The sequence below is a fragment of the Hyperolius riggenbachi genome, chromosome 4, assembly GCF_040937935.1.
Source record: "Hyperolius riggenbachi isolate aHypRig1 chromosome 4, aHypRig1.pri, whole genome shotgun sequence".
In the NCBI taxonomy this organism is placed as follows: Eukaryota; Metazoa; Chordata; class Amphibia; order Anura; family Hyperoliidae; genus Hyperolius; species Hyperolius riggenbachi.
The window spans coordinates 461,075,071-461,092,297 of NC_090649.1; the positions used below are offsets into that span (position 1 = coordinate 461,075,071).

Below are 17,227 nucleotides of genomic sequence, written 5' to 3' on the forward strand. Positions count from 1 at the left end.
GTCGATGACGTCATTCAGAGCGGGATTTCCTGAAGGCCATCATCGCCGGCGGCAATCGGAGGGGTGGGTGAGATTCGGCTGGGAGGGGGGTATCATGTAGCTAGCGCTAGGCTAGCTACAGGATTAAAAAAAAAAAAAAGGTTTAAAAAAACCATGCGCAGCCGTACGGCGCATAATCAGAACGCCAGGGAGGTTAATGAAGGTAACATTATTAGCATATCCTGGTACGACCTTTTGTTTTTTATCTTTTTGTTCAATTGTCTATATTGACCTGATGCACAGGATACTGTGGTATTTTACAATACAATTCTGTCATTAACATATAGTAGTGCTGACCTATCGCTTATTGGTTGCCTTTTGCCTAGCACACGGAACCCCGTCAGTGAGAACAGACAGTACAAGGAACCCAGTGTCAGTGAGAACAGACAGTACACGGAACCTCGTCAGTGAGAACAGACAGTACAAGGAACCCAGTGTCAGTGAGAACAGACAGTACACGGAACCTCGTCAGTGAGAACAGACAGTACACGGAACCCAGTGTCAGTGAGAACAGACAGTACACGGAACCTCGTAAGTGAGAACAGACAGTACACGGAACCCCGTCAGTGAAACCAGACAGTACACGGAACCCCATCAGAACAGACAGTACATGGAACCTCGTCAGCAGGAACAGACTGTACCAGGAAACACCCGTCAGTTAGAACAGAGAGTACATAGAACCTCGTTAGTGAGAACAGTATACAAAACCCCGTCAGTAAGGACAATACATGGAACCATGTAAGTGAGTACAGACAGTACGCGGTACCCAGTCAGCGAGAAAAGACAGTACACAGAACCCCATAAGTGAAAACAGAGTACACAGAACCTTGTCATTGAGCACAGACAGTACACCTTGCCAGGGAGAGCAGACATTTGGAATAGTGTGAAAAACAGATAAAACCTTGATAAGATTTGTATAGATTTTTGTGCATCTATGTGGATTTCCATGACACCTCATGCAGAGAGGTAGTGCGGAAAGGTTTCCAAAAGTGAAGATGATAAAAATCAAAATACTTTTTCATAAAGAGGGGAAGAGTACAAAGTCATGTCACTGACTAATCCTGCCATAGTCAGTCTTATGCCCTATCATAATATTATAATGAATTTATAGTATGAAAAGATGAAGCCGGCACCATCCATATAACGTATATGCTCTTTATTGAATCATAATCGATACAATCTGTCACGAAAGATGCAACGTTTCGGGGAGCATCCCCTTTCTCAAGCAGGTGACAGACTGAATTCGCTCACAAGTATTACACAGTTATATATTATCCACCTACTCATATAACCAATCGCCAGCCTGAACAAACAGGCCAATCACAGGACCTATAGCTACACGCAGACCTGGTAGAGAACTATCAGGGAGAAGAGGGAACCAATGAAAACAGCAGGCACTCACCCCCATGATGTCAGCCATACAATCGCCGCTCCGCAGCAATCCCGGGGCCGCTAGACGCCATCTGTGGCAAAGATCCGAGCGGGCCGAGCCTCCACATTGGTGCGCGACTCAGGGCGACGTCACGTGAACAGCCAGGAAATGGCTGCACACTTCTGAGGCAAAGCGTGGAGCGCAGGAGCTCTGCCGGCCGTGCTCCCGCTGCTGCAGCGATCGGCGGCGCCTGTTGCCATGGTTGCGCGATAGGGGCGGCGACTATGGGGTGACGTGGAGGCGCTGGGGCGATGGACGCATGTGCAAATTCTTTGCCATGCGGAAGTACGCTCCTGCGCTCCACGCTTTGCCTCAGAAGTGTGCAGCCATTTCCTGGCTGTTCACGTGACGTCGCCCTGAGTCGCGCACCAATGTGGAGGCTCGGCCCGCTCGGATCTTTGCCACAGATGGCGTCTGGCAGCCCCGGGATTGCTGCGGAGCGGCGATTGTATGGCTGACATCATGGGGGTGAGTGCCTGCTGTTTTCATTGGTTCCCTCCTATCCCTGATAGTTCTCTACCAGGTCCGCGTGTAGCTATAGGTCCTGTGATTGGCCTGTTTGTTCAGGCTGGCGATTGGTTATATGAGTAGGTGGATAATATATAACTGTGTAATACTTGTGAGCGAATTCAGTCTGTCACCTGCTTGAGAAAGGGGATGCTCCCCGAAACGTCGCATCTCGTGACAGATTGTATCGATTATGATTCAATAAAGAGCATATACGTTATATGGATGGTGCCGGCTTCATCTTTTCCTGATATATATCCGTTTGGTCAACGGACAGCTGTGGCACATCATTATCATCAACAGTAGGAGTGCCTCCTCCAGCCTTCACTTTAATGCATTTATAGTACTAACATCTTCTGCAGCACTTTACATAGTACATAGTCATAGTCACTGTCTGTCCACAGAGGAGCTCTCAATCTAACCCCAGCCATCGTCACAGCTTATGTCCTTACCACAATCTAAAGCCAATGTTAGAGGTGAGGTCAACCTGCCTGTACGCTTCTGAGACGTGAAAGGAAAATAAAGTGACTGGAAGAAATCCACTCTAACATGAAGAACATGTCATTTACGCTTATACGCAAAAGTGAAATACTGTGACAAGAAAAAAATGCAGCACAAATTATCAACCTACAGTGAGAGACGTCTATGAAAATGGTTTTAAAGCACATTCACTTTTCCCTGGTTCAGTTGAACAGCATGAGGGCCCTGTCACACCGTAGAGAGTGTTGCAGGTCGCTTTCTAAAAAAAAAAAAAAAAACAGTTGACATGCATTAAAATCACAGTAAAATGGCAGCAAAATAGCCATGATCATGATTTTTAAAAATATTGTAATTTACTGCAAATTTAATGCAAGTCCAGCATAAAAAAGAAAAAAAAAAAAGCCATTGTACTACTTTTGGAAGTTAAAATCTGGGAAGAATCATACCGCTAAGGAATTCAAAGGCTCATACACACGTATCAACAATCTGTGGTTCCGCTGGCGGCTCTGTTAGCCCAGCAATTTTGGCCAAAGTCTTGAGCAGCTGCCTGTCGCCTCCTGCTCAAGCGCGGTTCTCAAAAGACTGAACTGCACATGTGCAGGAGGGTTACGGGCGCATTATTGAGCATGGACTGGCAGCGCATGCACAGTTGCTCACAACTTTGGCCAAAGTTGCTGGGCTAACAGAGCCGCCAGCAGACCACAGAGGGGACCCAGAGGACGCGGAGGGACTGCTCGGGCTACAGGGGGCTGGAGAAAGCCCCAGGCAAGTGCAGAATTTCATTTTAAAGGATACCCGAAGTGACCTGTTATCAGTGAGGGTCACACTGTAGTCACTTCCTGTCTGAGTCAGGACTGAGTCAGCCACTTACATACCTGATATTTAACTCTTTCCGGCAGAAAAAGAAAAAAGGAACACAGCATAGTTATTAGTGTGCTAGGCACTGTACATACACATGTCTATCTCATCATGTCACTTCGGGTATCCTTTAACCTCCTTGGCGGTTCGGGGTAAGCCGCGCAGGAGGTTTTCTCAGGCCCTGCTGGGCCGATTTGCTTAATTTTTTTTTTGCTGCACGCAGATAGCACTTTGCTAGCTGCGTCAGCACACCGATCGCTGCCGCCCCGCGTTCGATCGCCACTATCCGTCGCTTCGCGCCGCCCCCCCCCCCCCCGACCCCGTGCGCTGCCTGGCCAATCAGTGCCAGGCAGCGCTGAGGGGTGGATCGGGACTCCCAATGATCCCGCCCCATCGCCATAGCGACGGGGGAAGCCCTCCAGGAAATCCCGTTCTTTGAACGGGATTTCCTGATCGGAGATCGCAATCGAAGCGGGCTGGGGGATGCGGCTATCATGTAGCGAGCCTTGGGCTTGCTACATGATTTAAAAAAAAAAAAATGCTGCGCTCCCTCCTGGCGGAATTTTTTAGACCGCCAGGGGGGTTAAAGCGCTGCTCAGGGTACCTTTAGATTTAGTTTACGAGTTAAGCTTGGTAGTGGAATCTCACCTCTGGATTTTGGAGTCTCTGTTGTCACAGGCCACTGTTTGTCCACAGGAGAGGAGGGCAGAGTTGGGATGGCATTGGGAAGACTTGCCTTGCAGGCCAGCATATTGACTATTGATATCCATTTGATCACTCACTGCCTGAGGCCTGGAGATACAACATTTACGTTATTGGTTAGAACAGTCTTAACATTTTAAATGAGCGACTCCATCACACCCTGATCATGCCTCCTCACTGTGGGGCTCCCCTCTCAGGGACTAGAACGGACTGAGGTGTCAATTGTGGAATACAGCTCTCTTATTGGAGGTCAAAGGTAATCTGGATACTAGAATGTGATTGGGTGGTTTTAAGCCCAATGAAATCCCGATAGAACACACTGCGATGTCCCTTCTGTAATAGTTGGCAGGGAATCTCTGAAGAGAGGGTGCTCCCTTGTGAAACGCGTCGGTTGGCACGCCCTTATTTTCCCTTAATGGGAAAATGATCTTGGTATTCAGAGACAAGACACACATTGGTGTATAACGCCACAAAGCGATAGTAGCTGATTAGTCAGTATTGCCTCGGTCAGCCACAGCATAAGGTGAGCGACTATCCGGGGGTGAGCAACAGCTGATCCGTTTAAAACAAAGGCGTAAACTGCAGACGTCCTGTGCCCGCGCAGCCACTCACCGATGCTCCGGGCCCGCCTCCGCTTCACTTCTGGAAATTCCGACTTTAAAGTCTGAAAACCACTGCGCCTGCGTGGCAGTGGCCTCGCTCCCGCTGAAGTCATCAGGAGCATACTGCACAGGCGCAGACTGTACTGGGCCTGCGCAATACACTCCTGGTGACGTCAGCGGGAGGGAGGGCGCGGCTGCGAAGGCGCAGGGTTTTCCCAAAATTAAAGTCGGAAATTCCAGAAGTGAACTGGAGGCGGGGACGGGAGCATCGGTGAGTGGCTGCGCGGGCACAGGACGTCTGCGGGGGACCATTAGAAGCCTTGAGTAAGTTCAACTCTTTTTTTCCACCTACAGTAGGTCTTTAAAGAGACTAACAAAATTTTCAGCCTTTTTTCTTCTATCCTATAAGTTCTTATACCTTTTCTAATGTGGTCTGTCTTACTGCAGCCTTTTCTACAGGGAGTGCAGAATTATTAGGCAAGTTGTCTTTTTGAGGAATAATTTTATTATTGAACAACAACCATGTTCTCAATGAACCCAAAAAACTCATTATCAAAGCTGAATATTTTGAAAGTAGTTTTTAGTTTGTTTTTAGTTTTAGCTATTTTAGGGGGATATCTGTGTGTGCAGGTGACTATTACTGTGCATAATTATTAGGCAACTTAACAAAAAACAAATATATACCCATTTCAATTATTTATTTTTACCTGTGAAACCAATATAACATCTCAACATTCACAAATATACATTTCTGACATTCAAAAACAAAACAAAAACAAATCAGTGACCAATATAGCCACCTTTCTTTGCAAGGACACTCAAAAGCCTGCCGTCCATGGATTCTGTCAGTGTTTTGATCTGTTCACCATCAACATCGTGTGCGGCAGCAACCACAGCCTCCCAGACACTGTTCAAAAATGTATACTGTTTTCCCTCCTTGTAAATCTCACATTTTATGATGGACCACCCCAGAAATATTTTCCAGCCGGGTGGCATGAAAAAGTAGCCGGGTGGGGAAGTAAGGTTACGCAGGGTGCTGCTGGGTCAGAAAGTAAGGAAACGCTGAAAGGAGAGTGAGGGTCATACTGGCTGGGGAATCACACTGGCTGGGGAGAGGTCAGCATCACACTGAGCGCTACTGGGTGGGACGATAACTTGTTCAAGAAACAAAAATCGCATTGCGAATGCTCACAAAATGCTGTATGCAGTGTATTTGTGATTTTCATACAAATCGCAACAGTAGTGTGAATGCCACCATAGGGCAACTTTGTCATAGCGATTCTCTGTTCGCTGGCGTTCAGCAAAGCTCTAAGGATTCCCTGAAAAGCACCTGTGTGAATGGGGCCTTAGTGCCATAGCCACATCATCACATATATGACCGGACACCATTCACCATCACTGCATGCAATGTATGTTACTCCTGCTGCTGCACAGACACTAGTTGCAGAGGAGTGCTGACTTAAAGCTGATCACATGGGCAGGCAACATGAGTGGTGAGAACTCCAGCAAAGACTTTGCAAAAGCCATGCTAGTTTAAAGGGGAACTGAAGTGAGAAGAATATGGAGGCTGCCATATTTATTTCCTTTTAAACAATACACATTGCATGGCAGCCCTGCTGATCTACTTGGCTGCAGTAGTGTCTCAATCAGACAAGAAACAGGCATGCAGCTAATCTTGTCAGATCTGACAACAATGTCAGAAACACCTGATCTGCTGCATGCTTGTTCAGGGGCTATGGCTAAAAGTATTATAGGCAAAGGCTCAGCGAGGCTGCCAGGTAAATAAAGATGGCAGCCTCCTTATACCTCTCACTACAGTTGTTCTGTACAGCACAGTGATTTGTGAACATACAAGTATTTTGTCTGAACTCAATGGATGTATGTCTTTCTCAACCTAAATAACTAACTGCTGAGACAAAAAAAAGGCTAAACTTGATGTAAAATGCTGAACTAAACTTTTTGCCATTGCCCATATTGAAAGCTAGATAATACAGTGATGGAACTGAACTGAACAATTTGGGGTTAATAGCTAGCAAACCAAGTGTCAGCTTGTGATAAAGTGCAGAGACACAGGAGGCAGAATGAAAGCTGCCTTTTACAGCCTCTGTAAACCACTTATCTCTCTCACTGAATGCAGAGGGGTAGCTAGGGCTTTCAGTGCCCGGGGACAAAGACAGTTTATGCGCCCCCCCCCCCCATGGTGGCAAAGCACAAAAAGGGGGCGTGGCCCTGCTTCAGAATGTGAGCGTGGTCATCGGTGCCGCTATGCAAATACATAATAATATGGTAGGACATTACACTATGACTATGGCAGGATTAGATTCTGAGCTCCTCTGAGGACAGCCAGTGCCATGACTATGTACTCTATAAACTGCTGCTGCAGAAGATGTTAGCGCTATATAAATACATAATAATATGGTAGGACATTAGACTATGACCATGGTAGGGATTAGATTGTGAGCTCCTCCAAGGACAGTCAGCGACATGACTATAGTCTGTTGGGTCAGGTCTGGCGGCTGGAGGCCTCTGGCTCAGGCATAGTGGTGGTGTGTGCTGGGCTCTGGCCTAGTGGGTTCTATGGCTAGAGGCCTCAGGCTTGCCTGGTGCTGTGGTGGGCACCACCAGGCAGGCCTGTAGTGGGCTGGACCCTAGGGGGCTGGAGACCATGGTCAGCAGTGGGGGTGGGTGCCTGGGGAGGCTGGTATGTCTGGGAGTGAGGGGTCGCAGCAGCCAGTAGGCAGACAGAAAACTTACAGAAAACAGCCAGCCAGGTTGCAGCCTACTGCTTCATGTGCGCTGCCTGAAACTGGATAGTACTGCCTGGATCTGGGTTGGGTGGGCTGGGCTAGCAGGAACTTGGCTTCTATCCTTTCTTCCCCCAGATACTGTGATAATGGCTGGCTGAATGTGTGATAAAATGCTAAAAGCTTTAAGCCTAAAGGGTCAGGGACAGGGTCAGTCAGTCAGCGAAAGGAAATTTATGTACAGTATGTATGACATACATACATTCTGTGATTCCATCCCTGACTGTCTGACCCTGTCCCTGACCCTGCAGGCTTCTTCAAGCATTTAGCATTTTATCACACAAGTACCCTATTGTTTGGACCATGACTTCCTCCCAATAACAGTAATTCCACACCCAGCAATTTCCTCCACCCCCTCGGTAACAATAACCCTCCCAGTAACAGTAATTCCACCCCCCCCCCCATAATCTCCTCCACCCCCTCAGTAACAGTAGCCCTCCAGTAACAGTAATTCCACCCCCCAGTAATCTCCTCCGCCCCCTCCATAACAATAACCCTCCCAGTAACAGTAATTGCACCCCCCATTAATCTCCTCCACCCCCTCAGTAACAGTGACCCTCCCAGTAACAGTAATTCTCCTCTCCCACCCCCCAGTAACAATAATCTACCCTTCCATAACTGCTGCCCCAACTTAAGATACAGTGCAGTACAGTGAAGTCTTCACTTACGCTCCTTCAGCCCCTGGTTAAGTCCATCCACTGGTCTCTGCTTTTTCATCACTACACACAGCCAGCCCCAGCAGCAGCAGTCTGTCCAGCACTTCACATATGTCCATTCTTGCTCCAGTCAGCCGGGCCTCCCTCAACACACTTTTTCCAGGGTTACAGATGCTGCATCCAGGACCAGCATGTGCACACAGCACTTTCCAAAAAGTCAGCTCCTCTCGTCTCTCCCTCTTCACCCGGCTTCAACTGGTCTCCAGTGGGCGGCTCCCTCTGCTCCATACAACAGCACCCGGGGCTCCCTCTGATCCATTTGACCACATGTGGCTCCATCTGGACACCATACACGGCTCCTTCTGGTCCATGTGGATGCCGCACATGGCTATACCAGGCAGCACAGTCCAATCAGCCAGGCCTCCAGCACTCAAACTTCCCGGGGCTCCAGTGACAGCATCCTGCACGAGTGAATGTGGGTGCACAGCACTTAATGACATTAGCTGGCACCACCGCTACTCTCTCCTCATTGGTTGTTCGCTCTGCAGGGGGGCAGAACCTCTTCCACAGCAGCCACATAATGTAGATTGCAGGAGCCAGGAGGTAGATCCCAGCCAGTGCAGAGACAAATTGGACTTGGCTGGCCGCTGGCTCCACTCACTCTACTCATCCGTCTCCGCCCCCCTCTCCACAGTTGCACTCCACTTCTCTGCCTGCCTCCGGCGCTCCTTCTCACTCACCATCCGGCTTGTGACGTCACACAGGAAGAGCCCCGAGCAAGGCAGCAGCGGCAGACTCCGGCACAGAGGAGATTTACACACAAAAAGAACCCGGCTGGGCGCCCTTAGTGAGTCAGCGCCCGGGGGCACATGTCCTACCCCGCCCACCCCTAGCTACGCCCCTGACTGAATGCTCCAGAATAAAGAAACATGTTGCTATGTTAATGTGCCACACTTCTTTGATGACTCCGACATTCTTGTGACCTGAAGGACCTGGGGAAGGGGGCATTGTACATGCTGCTCTGACGGAGAAGAAGAGAAGAGTCTGTCAGTGTCCACTGTAGTAGCCAGCGGGAGTGACTCACCAAAAGATAACAAATCAAACTGCACATTTTCAGTGCGGACTCCAGCTGAAAGTTCCCGCAGTCTGCCTGTTCCTCTCTCTGCTGAGATTTCCCCGCCCTTCCACGCTGCTGATAGGAAGGAAGTTGAGGAGGAGGGCGGAGATGGTGTCTCTGCTTGCCTTCCAAGCTGTCATGTCTATCGTGCGGAGGAAAGAATTTATGATGCAGACAGCGGCCAATCACAGCAGCCGGGCGGGGACAGAGATCTGGTGGGCGCTCCGCCCGGGTAATAGGCTCTGGGGAGAACACTGGACCACAGGTTCTCAATGGGGTACAAGGAGGCCTTGCCATTAGTTTTTCTTCTTTTATACCCTTTCTTGCCAGCCACGCTGTGGAGTACTTGGACGCGTGTGATGGAGCATTGTCCTGCATGAAAATCATGTTTTTCTTGAAGGATGCAGACTTCTTCCTGTACCACTGCTTGAAGAAGGTGTCTTTCAGAAACTGGCAGTAGGACTGGAAGTTGAGCTTGACTCCATCCTCAACCCGAAAAGGCCCCACAAGCTCATCTTTGATGATACCAGCCCAAACCAGTACTCAACCTCCACCTTGCTGGCATCTGAGTCAGACTGGAGCTCTCAGCCCTTTACCAATCCAGCCACGGGCCCATCCATCTGGCCCATCAAAGAGATAAAAACAGGGAACACCAAGAGCCCCAATAGTGTAATTCGTACTGGACAAGGTGGCAATAAGTTTGTATTGCTAGATACTCACAAGTCAGGGTCACCAGCAGGCAACCACTGTAAAGGCAGGTGGGGAGATTGTCCTGACCCCACTCAGGATTAAGAAGTCGCTCTCTGTAGACAGGAAGAAAGGGTAGCAACCCTCCACCAAGGGTGGACTCAAAATTGTATACAATGAACAGAGGCGCCAAAAGTATAAGATTAGATTAAATGAGCTTAAAAACCAACTTAAATGACAAAATTAAAGGAGGAAGTGGTGGTCTTACCTCCCTCAAGCAGACACGACAACGACTGCGATTCAGACAGTCAAACACATTTATTAGGAACTCCAAAAAGAAATGCAACGCGTTTCGCAGGTTCAACCCTGCTTCATCAGGCAATATAGGAAGGAGTATCAAACAATCTGCACAAGGATTCAAATTAAGCGCAAAGGCGCTTAATCCTTGTGCAGATTGTTTGATACTCCTCCCTATATTGCCTGATGAAGCGGGGTTGAACCTGCGAAACGCGTTGCATTTCTTTTTGGAGTTCCTAATAAATGTGTTTGACTGTCTGAATCGCAGTCGTTGTCGTGTCTGCTTGAGGGAGGTAAGACCACCACTTCCTCCTTCAATTTTGCCATTTAAGTTGGTTTTTAAGCTCATTTAATCTAATCTTATACTTTTGGCGGCTCTGTTCATTGTATACAATCTGGCCCATCAAGACTCACTCTCATTTCATCAGTCCATAAAACCTTAGAAAAAATCAGTCTTGAGATATTTCTTGGCCCAGTCTTGAAGTTTCAGCTTGTGTGTCTTGTTCAGTGGTGGTCGTCTTTCAGCCTTTCTTACCTTGGCCATGTCTCTGAGTATTGCACACCTTGTGCTTTTGGGCACTCCAGTGATGTTGCAGCTCTGAAATATGGCCAAACTGGTGGCAAGTGGCATCTTGGCAGCTGCACGCTTGACTTTTCTCAGTTCATGGGCAGTTATTTTGCGCCTTGGTTTTTCCACACGCTTCTTGGGACCCTGTTGACTATTTTGAATGAAACGCTTGATTGTTCGATGATCACGCTTCAGAAGCTTTGCAATTTTAAGAGTGCTGCATCCCTCTGCAAGATATCTCACTATTTTTGATTTTTCTGAGCCTGTCAAGTCCTCCTTTTGACCCATTTTGCCAAAGGAAAGGAAGTTGCCTAATAATTATGCACACCTGATATAGGGTGTGGATGTCATTAGACCACACCCCTTCTCATTACAGAGATGCACATCACCTAATATGCTTAATTGGTAGTAGGCTTTTGAGCCTATACAGCTTGGAGTAAGACAACATGCATAAAGAGGATGATGTGGTCAAAATACTCGTTTGCCTAATAATTCTGCACTCTCTGTAGTTGCACAGTCACTGTAATATCTGTTATATAATCCAATCTTCTTTGCTTTGTTGGCTCAGGCAGGAATGTGCTGCTCTGCTGGGATAGGGGGAAGCTATGCACACCCCCTGCAGAATCTGTGTGCTGTTGCTGTATGAGTCACAGACAGAGCTTCTCTGAGCCTGTCACATTCTGGTTAGCAGCCATGTTTTTTGTTTGTAAACACTGCCTAAAACTGGCAATTACAAGCCAGGATCGCAGCAGGGAGTGGCAGAAACAGGAAAGAGGGGCCCAGGAGAACATAATGAATAGAATGGTATGCTTTTTATTGTATGAATTTTACAGATTCTCTTTAAGCTTGGTAGTGGAATCTCACCTCTGGATTTTGTAGCCTCTGTTGCCACAGGCCACTAGTTGTCCACCGGAGAAGAGGGCAGAGTTGGGATGGCATTGGGGAGAAGCGTCTTGCAGTCCAGAAAATGGACTATTGATATCCATCTGATCACTCGCTGCCTGAGGCCTGGAGATAAGACATTTATGTTATTGGTTAGAACAATATTAACACTTTAAAGGGAATCTGAAGTGAAAATAAACTTATGATTTGTATGTGTAGTACAGCTAAGAATTAAAACATCAGCAGCAGACATAGGAGTCTAATATTGTTTCCAGTACAGGAAGAGTTAAGAAACTCCAGTTATCTAAGCAAAAGTGCCACTGATCTCTCTGACTTTCAAAGTAGCAGAGAGCTCCGTCTTCTGAAGCTTATTATCTCAACTGTCTGTCACTGTATTTTGTTGTTCTGCAGAGGACAGTTCTAAATTATTTCACAGAGCAGGCTAGTGAACTTTAGAATACTGAGTGTTATGTGTAAACTGCAAATATTAGAGAATGATGCAATGTTATAAAAACAACTATATAACTGAAAATAAAAATATGAGACTATTTTCTTTGCTACTAATGTTTTAGTAATTATCCGTACTACACAACCAATTCATTATATCAATTTTTTTTTTGCCTCAGTGTACAGTGTTCAGTTTCACTTTAATTTTAACGACCAGCCAACGCCGATAGGCGGTAGCTGGTCGTAGTGGTGTTTCCATGGAAAGTGGTGTTTCCATGTCAGTTCACGGAGGGAGTCTCTGTGAACAGCCTGCGAGCCTTTGATCGCGGCTCGCAGGCGAAATGTAAACACCCGGGGAAGAAATCCACGGTGTTTACATTGCACGGTGCTGCTGTCACAGCAGCACCGTAAAGGAGATCGGCGATCCCCGGCCTCTGATTGGCCGGGGACCGCCGGCCTCTGATAGGCTGAAGTCTATCAGAGGCGGTACAGGACGAATCGCCGTCCTGTGCCGCCCATAGAGAGAAGGGGAGGGAGGAAAGGTAGGCGGAATATCGCTGCGGAGGGGGGCTTCGAGGAGCCCCCCCGCTAGGCACAGCAAGCCGGCGGCGATCAGACCCCCCCCCAGCAGGACATCCCCCTAGTGGGGAAAAAATGAGGGAAGTCTGATCGCCCTGCCTGCCACACGATCTGTGCTGGGGGCTGAAGAGCCCACCCAGCACAGATCATAGAAAACGCATGCGGTCCTTAAGTGGTTAAATTAGCTACTCCATCTGAAACTGAGCAAGTCTCTGGGCAGAGATTTCACCACTATGAGCTCAATTCACTAAGGCTAGGATCGGAGTGGTCAGTTGCATAATACAAGCGTTATAATGACTGGTAACTGCAATGGAGACTGGGCAGACATTAATACAAAGCCTGCGTGCAGCAAGTTAGAACAACACAGGCCCATAGAATTGTATGCGCAGCGAGTTGACATGCAGGATTATTATGCAATGCAACAGAGTACTGTGAACTAGGCCTTAGACCCTACGGTAACAATAATAATAATCGAAAAACACTGAAGCCGCAAACTTTGTGAAAAACAGTATTTCTTTTACTATGTTTATTGCAAGATAAAAATGGCAAGTTCTAGGATATTTCACAGGTACATGTAGTACAGTAACGTAGATCCTCCAGCGTTTAGAACAGTGCTGGGCAAGCTACCGTCCACAGGCCGGTGTGCCGTACATCCTGCCCACCCGCTGATTTGATATCCGCAAGGTGCCAGCGAGGGATAACGCACACCAGCGATGCCGCAGGTGAGTAATTGCAATGACTGGATGAGCCTTACTCACCCTTATCGCTGTTACCTAGTTTTTTAGGACTGGTCAGGTTCGTCCTTAAAGTTAGGGAGGTTAAAACACAGGGGGGCTTCAATTCACTAAGCTTTATCGAACACTATCGAACGTTTGAGAATTTAACTCATGAGTAAAATCTAATTTTGAATTCACTAAGGTGTTATAGAGTTATTGAATGTTTTATCGATAAAATATTCAATAAATCTATAACACTATAGTGAATTCAAAATTAGATTTTACTCATGAGGTAAATTATCAAACGTTCGATAAAGCGTTTGATAGAGTTTAGTGAACTGAGGCCATTGTAGGGCCCTAAAATGCATGTCAATTCATGAAACTAAGAATTTATGGGAGGTTTATACTTCTGAGAGATATTTTCAACATTGGATCAGTCCCCCAGGTCTTACTATTAGTAAGACACTAGCATTTGATTTACAAACGGAATCCATACAGATGGAATGGGATCGCATATGTTCCATGGTTTTTAGTTACAGGTCATGGAATTAATTTTGGAAGTAAGGAAAAGGCAGCTACTACTAACTAATGAGGACATCAGACAAGTATATAATAAAATGACCCGCACACCAAGCCGTACTTTTGCTAAATAAGTAATTGTATTGAATCAAAAATTGAAAGCAGCTTTTTGTTAAAACTTCCTCCACCTAAGACAGACTACCCTACAATACAAGCAACTATACTAGCTTGGTCCCAAATAATTCCCATTCTTCATCAACACAAGGACACCACTACGCTAATTACCCCAATAGAGGCCCTGCTCTCTATTTTACCCGACATTAACATAAAAGTTTGGCATGAAAGTGGTATTTATCACCTCAACGATCTATTGCATCAAGGCCAACCCCACTCCTTCCAAACTCTACAGAAATCCTACAACCTACCCCTAAACCAACTATTTTCCTATTATAGATTATGCCATGCTATTCGCCACCGTAATATCTCTCTTCCCAAGATCCCCCGTTCACTACTCCAACACCTTAATTCCATCCCCCCCAAACCCGGTGGCATTCGTACATGGTACAATGCCATAACAGCTGACTCTAACAAACAGCTAAATAGATACTGCCTAACCTGGTCAAATGATCTATCCACACAAATACACCCACACCACTTAATTAAAGCTTCTGCAGATATCTGTAAATACTCCAAATGTATGGCCCATTGGGAATTATACCACAAGATCCTACTCAAATGGTATTACACTCCTAGAAAACTAGCCCTTTTCTCCACCTCCACATCTGATCTATGCTGGAGGAAGTGCTCCCAAACTGGTACTCTGGTACACATATTCTGGGAGTGTCCGGCGATCCAGCCCTTTTCGGAATATATTTCAAAAACAATTCGATCAATAACTAAACAACATTTCAAACTCCATCCCCAATTAGCTTTATTGCACATAGGCCTAAACAGACTTCCCACCCATACTCGTCCAGTGATCTCCCAACTACTAACTACTGCAAGATCCTTAATTGCATCTTGCTGGGGTCTGGATTCACCCCCATCGATAACCCGATTTCAACAAAATGTAGAATTTAACTTAACTATGGAATCCAAACTTAAACCCATAACCAACTTACCTGCTACCCACTATACTAACCCAATACATTGGCCACCGATCCCCCCTACAGAATAAACCCCTGGATGTTTTCAAGCAACGCCCACATGAGATAGACCATCAACAATCAGCCCAAACAGCACTACGCAGGATTACCCTTTCCTTCTCTCTCCCCCAAATAGAGACATAGTACCAGGCCTTTTGTGTCTTACAAATACTCTTCTACACCACTGACGCTACCAAATTTGAGCTAAAGTCGGTGTACATAATTACCCAACTAATATCTTAAACCCTATAGGATGTTCAGCATATAAAGACATGGTTTGTCTACTCTTTATTTTTCTAGGTCACCCTCCTTAAGAACCTGAAACATGGAAGGAGGTGACACATAGGTCTTAGCTTTTATAGCTTAGTTTTTGCACTTATTTTATTTCTTTTCACTCAGCGTTCTGTATATGATCTGATCATATACGCATGAGCACTTTTGTTATATCCGTTATCATATTTGTGTATGTAAAGCACCACAGTACTACAAATGCATATATTAAACGCTGTATTTTATGTAATGTTGAAAACTTTTAATAAAAATTTAAAGTTAAAAAAAAAAAAAAAAATTGAAAGCAATAAACATAATAACAGGCATATGTAGCTGAAATAGCCAATTCACATCATTAGCTATTGCACACAGAGGATATACATTATACACAGGAATTGCAACAGGTTCACATAAGCATGGATACTAGTGTCCTAACAAATCTGTTCACTAAGTCCATAGATAAATCGCAAATGAAGCATAAGGAAGGCTCAATGACAGCAGGAGACAATGTACATACAAGTGAACCCTAAGCTCACATGTCCAAGAGCATGTCTCCTGCTGTCATTGAGCCTTCCTTATGCATCATAAGGCAGCTCAATATCAGATTTGATACTCTTTTACTTTGGGAACTTTGGGGAAACACTTCTCCCACATTCAGCTGCTGCATTAAAGAGAACCCGAGGTGGGTTTTAAGAATGCTATTAGGACACAGAGGCTAGTTCTGCATACAATGACCACCCTCTGTTACTATACTGTGCCCCCCCCCAGGCCCTCCCTGCTCTCTGCTATCCCCAAGAAAAAAAAAACCCACCGTGCTAGAGACATGCAGCTTGTCGCTAGCCGGCTGTTTACATCCAGGCTGTCATTTCCCGACGCTCCCCCACCTCCTCTATAGCACCGATTCCCCCCTGCGTTCCTTCCCTCCAATCAGCTTACGGAGGCGTGGAGGGAAGGGACACAGGCAGGGAGCGTCGCTATAGAGGAGGCGGGGGGGGGTGGCGGGAAATGACAGCCTGGATGTAAACAGACGGCTAGCGACAAGCTGCATGTCTCTAGCACGGTGGGTTTTTTTTTCTGGGGGACAGCAGAGCTCAGGGGGGGGGGGGGGGGGGCTCAGCATAGTAACAGAGGCTGGTGATAGTGTGCACAACCAGCCTATGTGTCCTAATAGCATTCTTAAAACCCGCCACGGGTTCTCTTTAAAGGACTTACGAGCCCAAAATGTCTAAAAAAGCAAAGTACCTGTAAGCTGTTTAAATGCACGGAGGACGCCGTCCGCGCCCTCCGTGCAGTTCCGCCGGGTCCCCTTCCTGAGATCGCCCCCCGCGCCGACCCCGACCCCCCAGGCCGGGTCGGGCTCTCGTGCCGCTCTCAATATGGCCGCTTCCATTGGCCGCGGCTGCGCAGTCCGCCTGGCCGCGAGTGCGGCTGCGCAGCTCTACGGCCAACCCCTCCGATCCACGCTACAGTGCGTGGTTCGGGGGGTTGGCCGTAGAGCTGCGCAGCCGCACTCGCGGCCAGGCGGACTGCGCAGCCGCGGCCAATGGAAGCGGCCATATTGAGAGCGGCACGAGAGCCCGACCCGGCCTGGGGGGTCGGGGTCGGCGCGGGGGGCGATCTCAGGAAGGGGACCCGGCGGAACTGCACGGAGGGCGCGGACGGCGTCCTCCGTGCATTTAAACAGCTTACAGGTACTTTGCTTTTTTAGACATTTTGGGCTCGTAAGTCCTTTAAATAAGTGGCACAACACGGTTTATATATTTTTCCGTTTAAAACACAGTGGGCCATCTGCAATTCACTTTTTCTCCCAAGTTTTCTCCTAGGAAATAATTTTTTATCTTTGATTTAAAAAAACCTTTTTAGCACTTTGCAAAAGTACCCCCAAAAAATATCGGTGAAAAGGTACAATCAAGATTATTT

General features: G+C 47.0%; 1 protein-coding gene across 6 annotated transcripts in view; it reads right to left on the reverse strand.

Annotated features, from left to right (window-relative positions):
• The window catches only part of LOC137504419 (nuclear RNA export factor 1-like), a 122,037-nt gene that overhangs the window by 6,471 nt on the left and 98,339 nt on the right, over window positions 1-17,227 (reverse strand). For 5 of the 6 annotated variants that reach the window (XM_068232827.1, XM_068232825.1, XM_068232823.1 and 2 more), the window contains 2 exons: window positions 11,614-11,757; window positions 3,965-4,108 (listed from right to left, as the gene is read on the reverse strand). In XM_068232827.1, the coding sequence (XP_068088928.1) occupies window positions 3,965-4,108; window positions 11,614-11,757 (288 nt within the window). Of the gene's footprint in view, window positions 1-2,620; window positions 2,718-3,964; window positions 4,109-11,613; window positions 11,758-17,227 lie in introns of those variants that run through there. The other variant, XM_068232826.1, reaches the window with a different exon arrangement.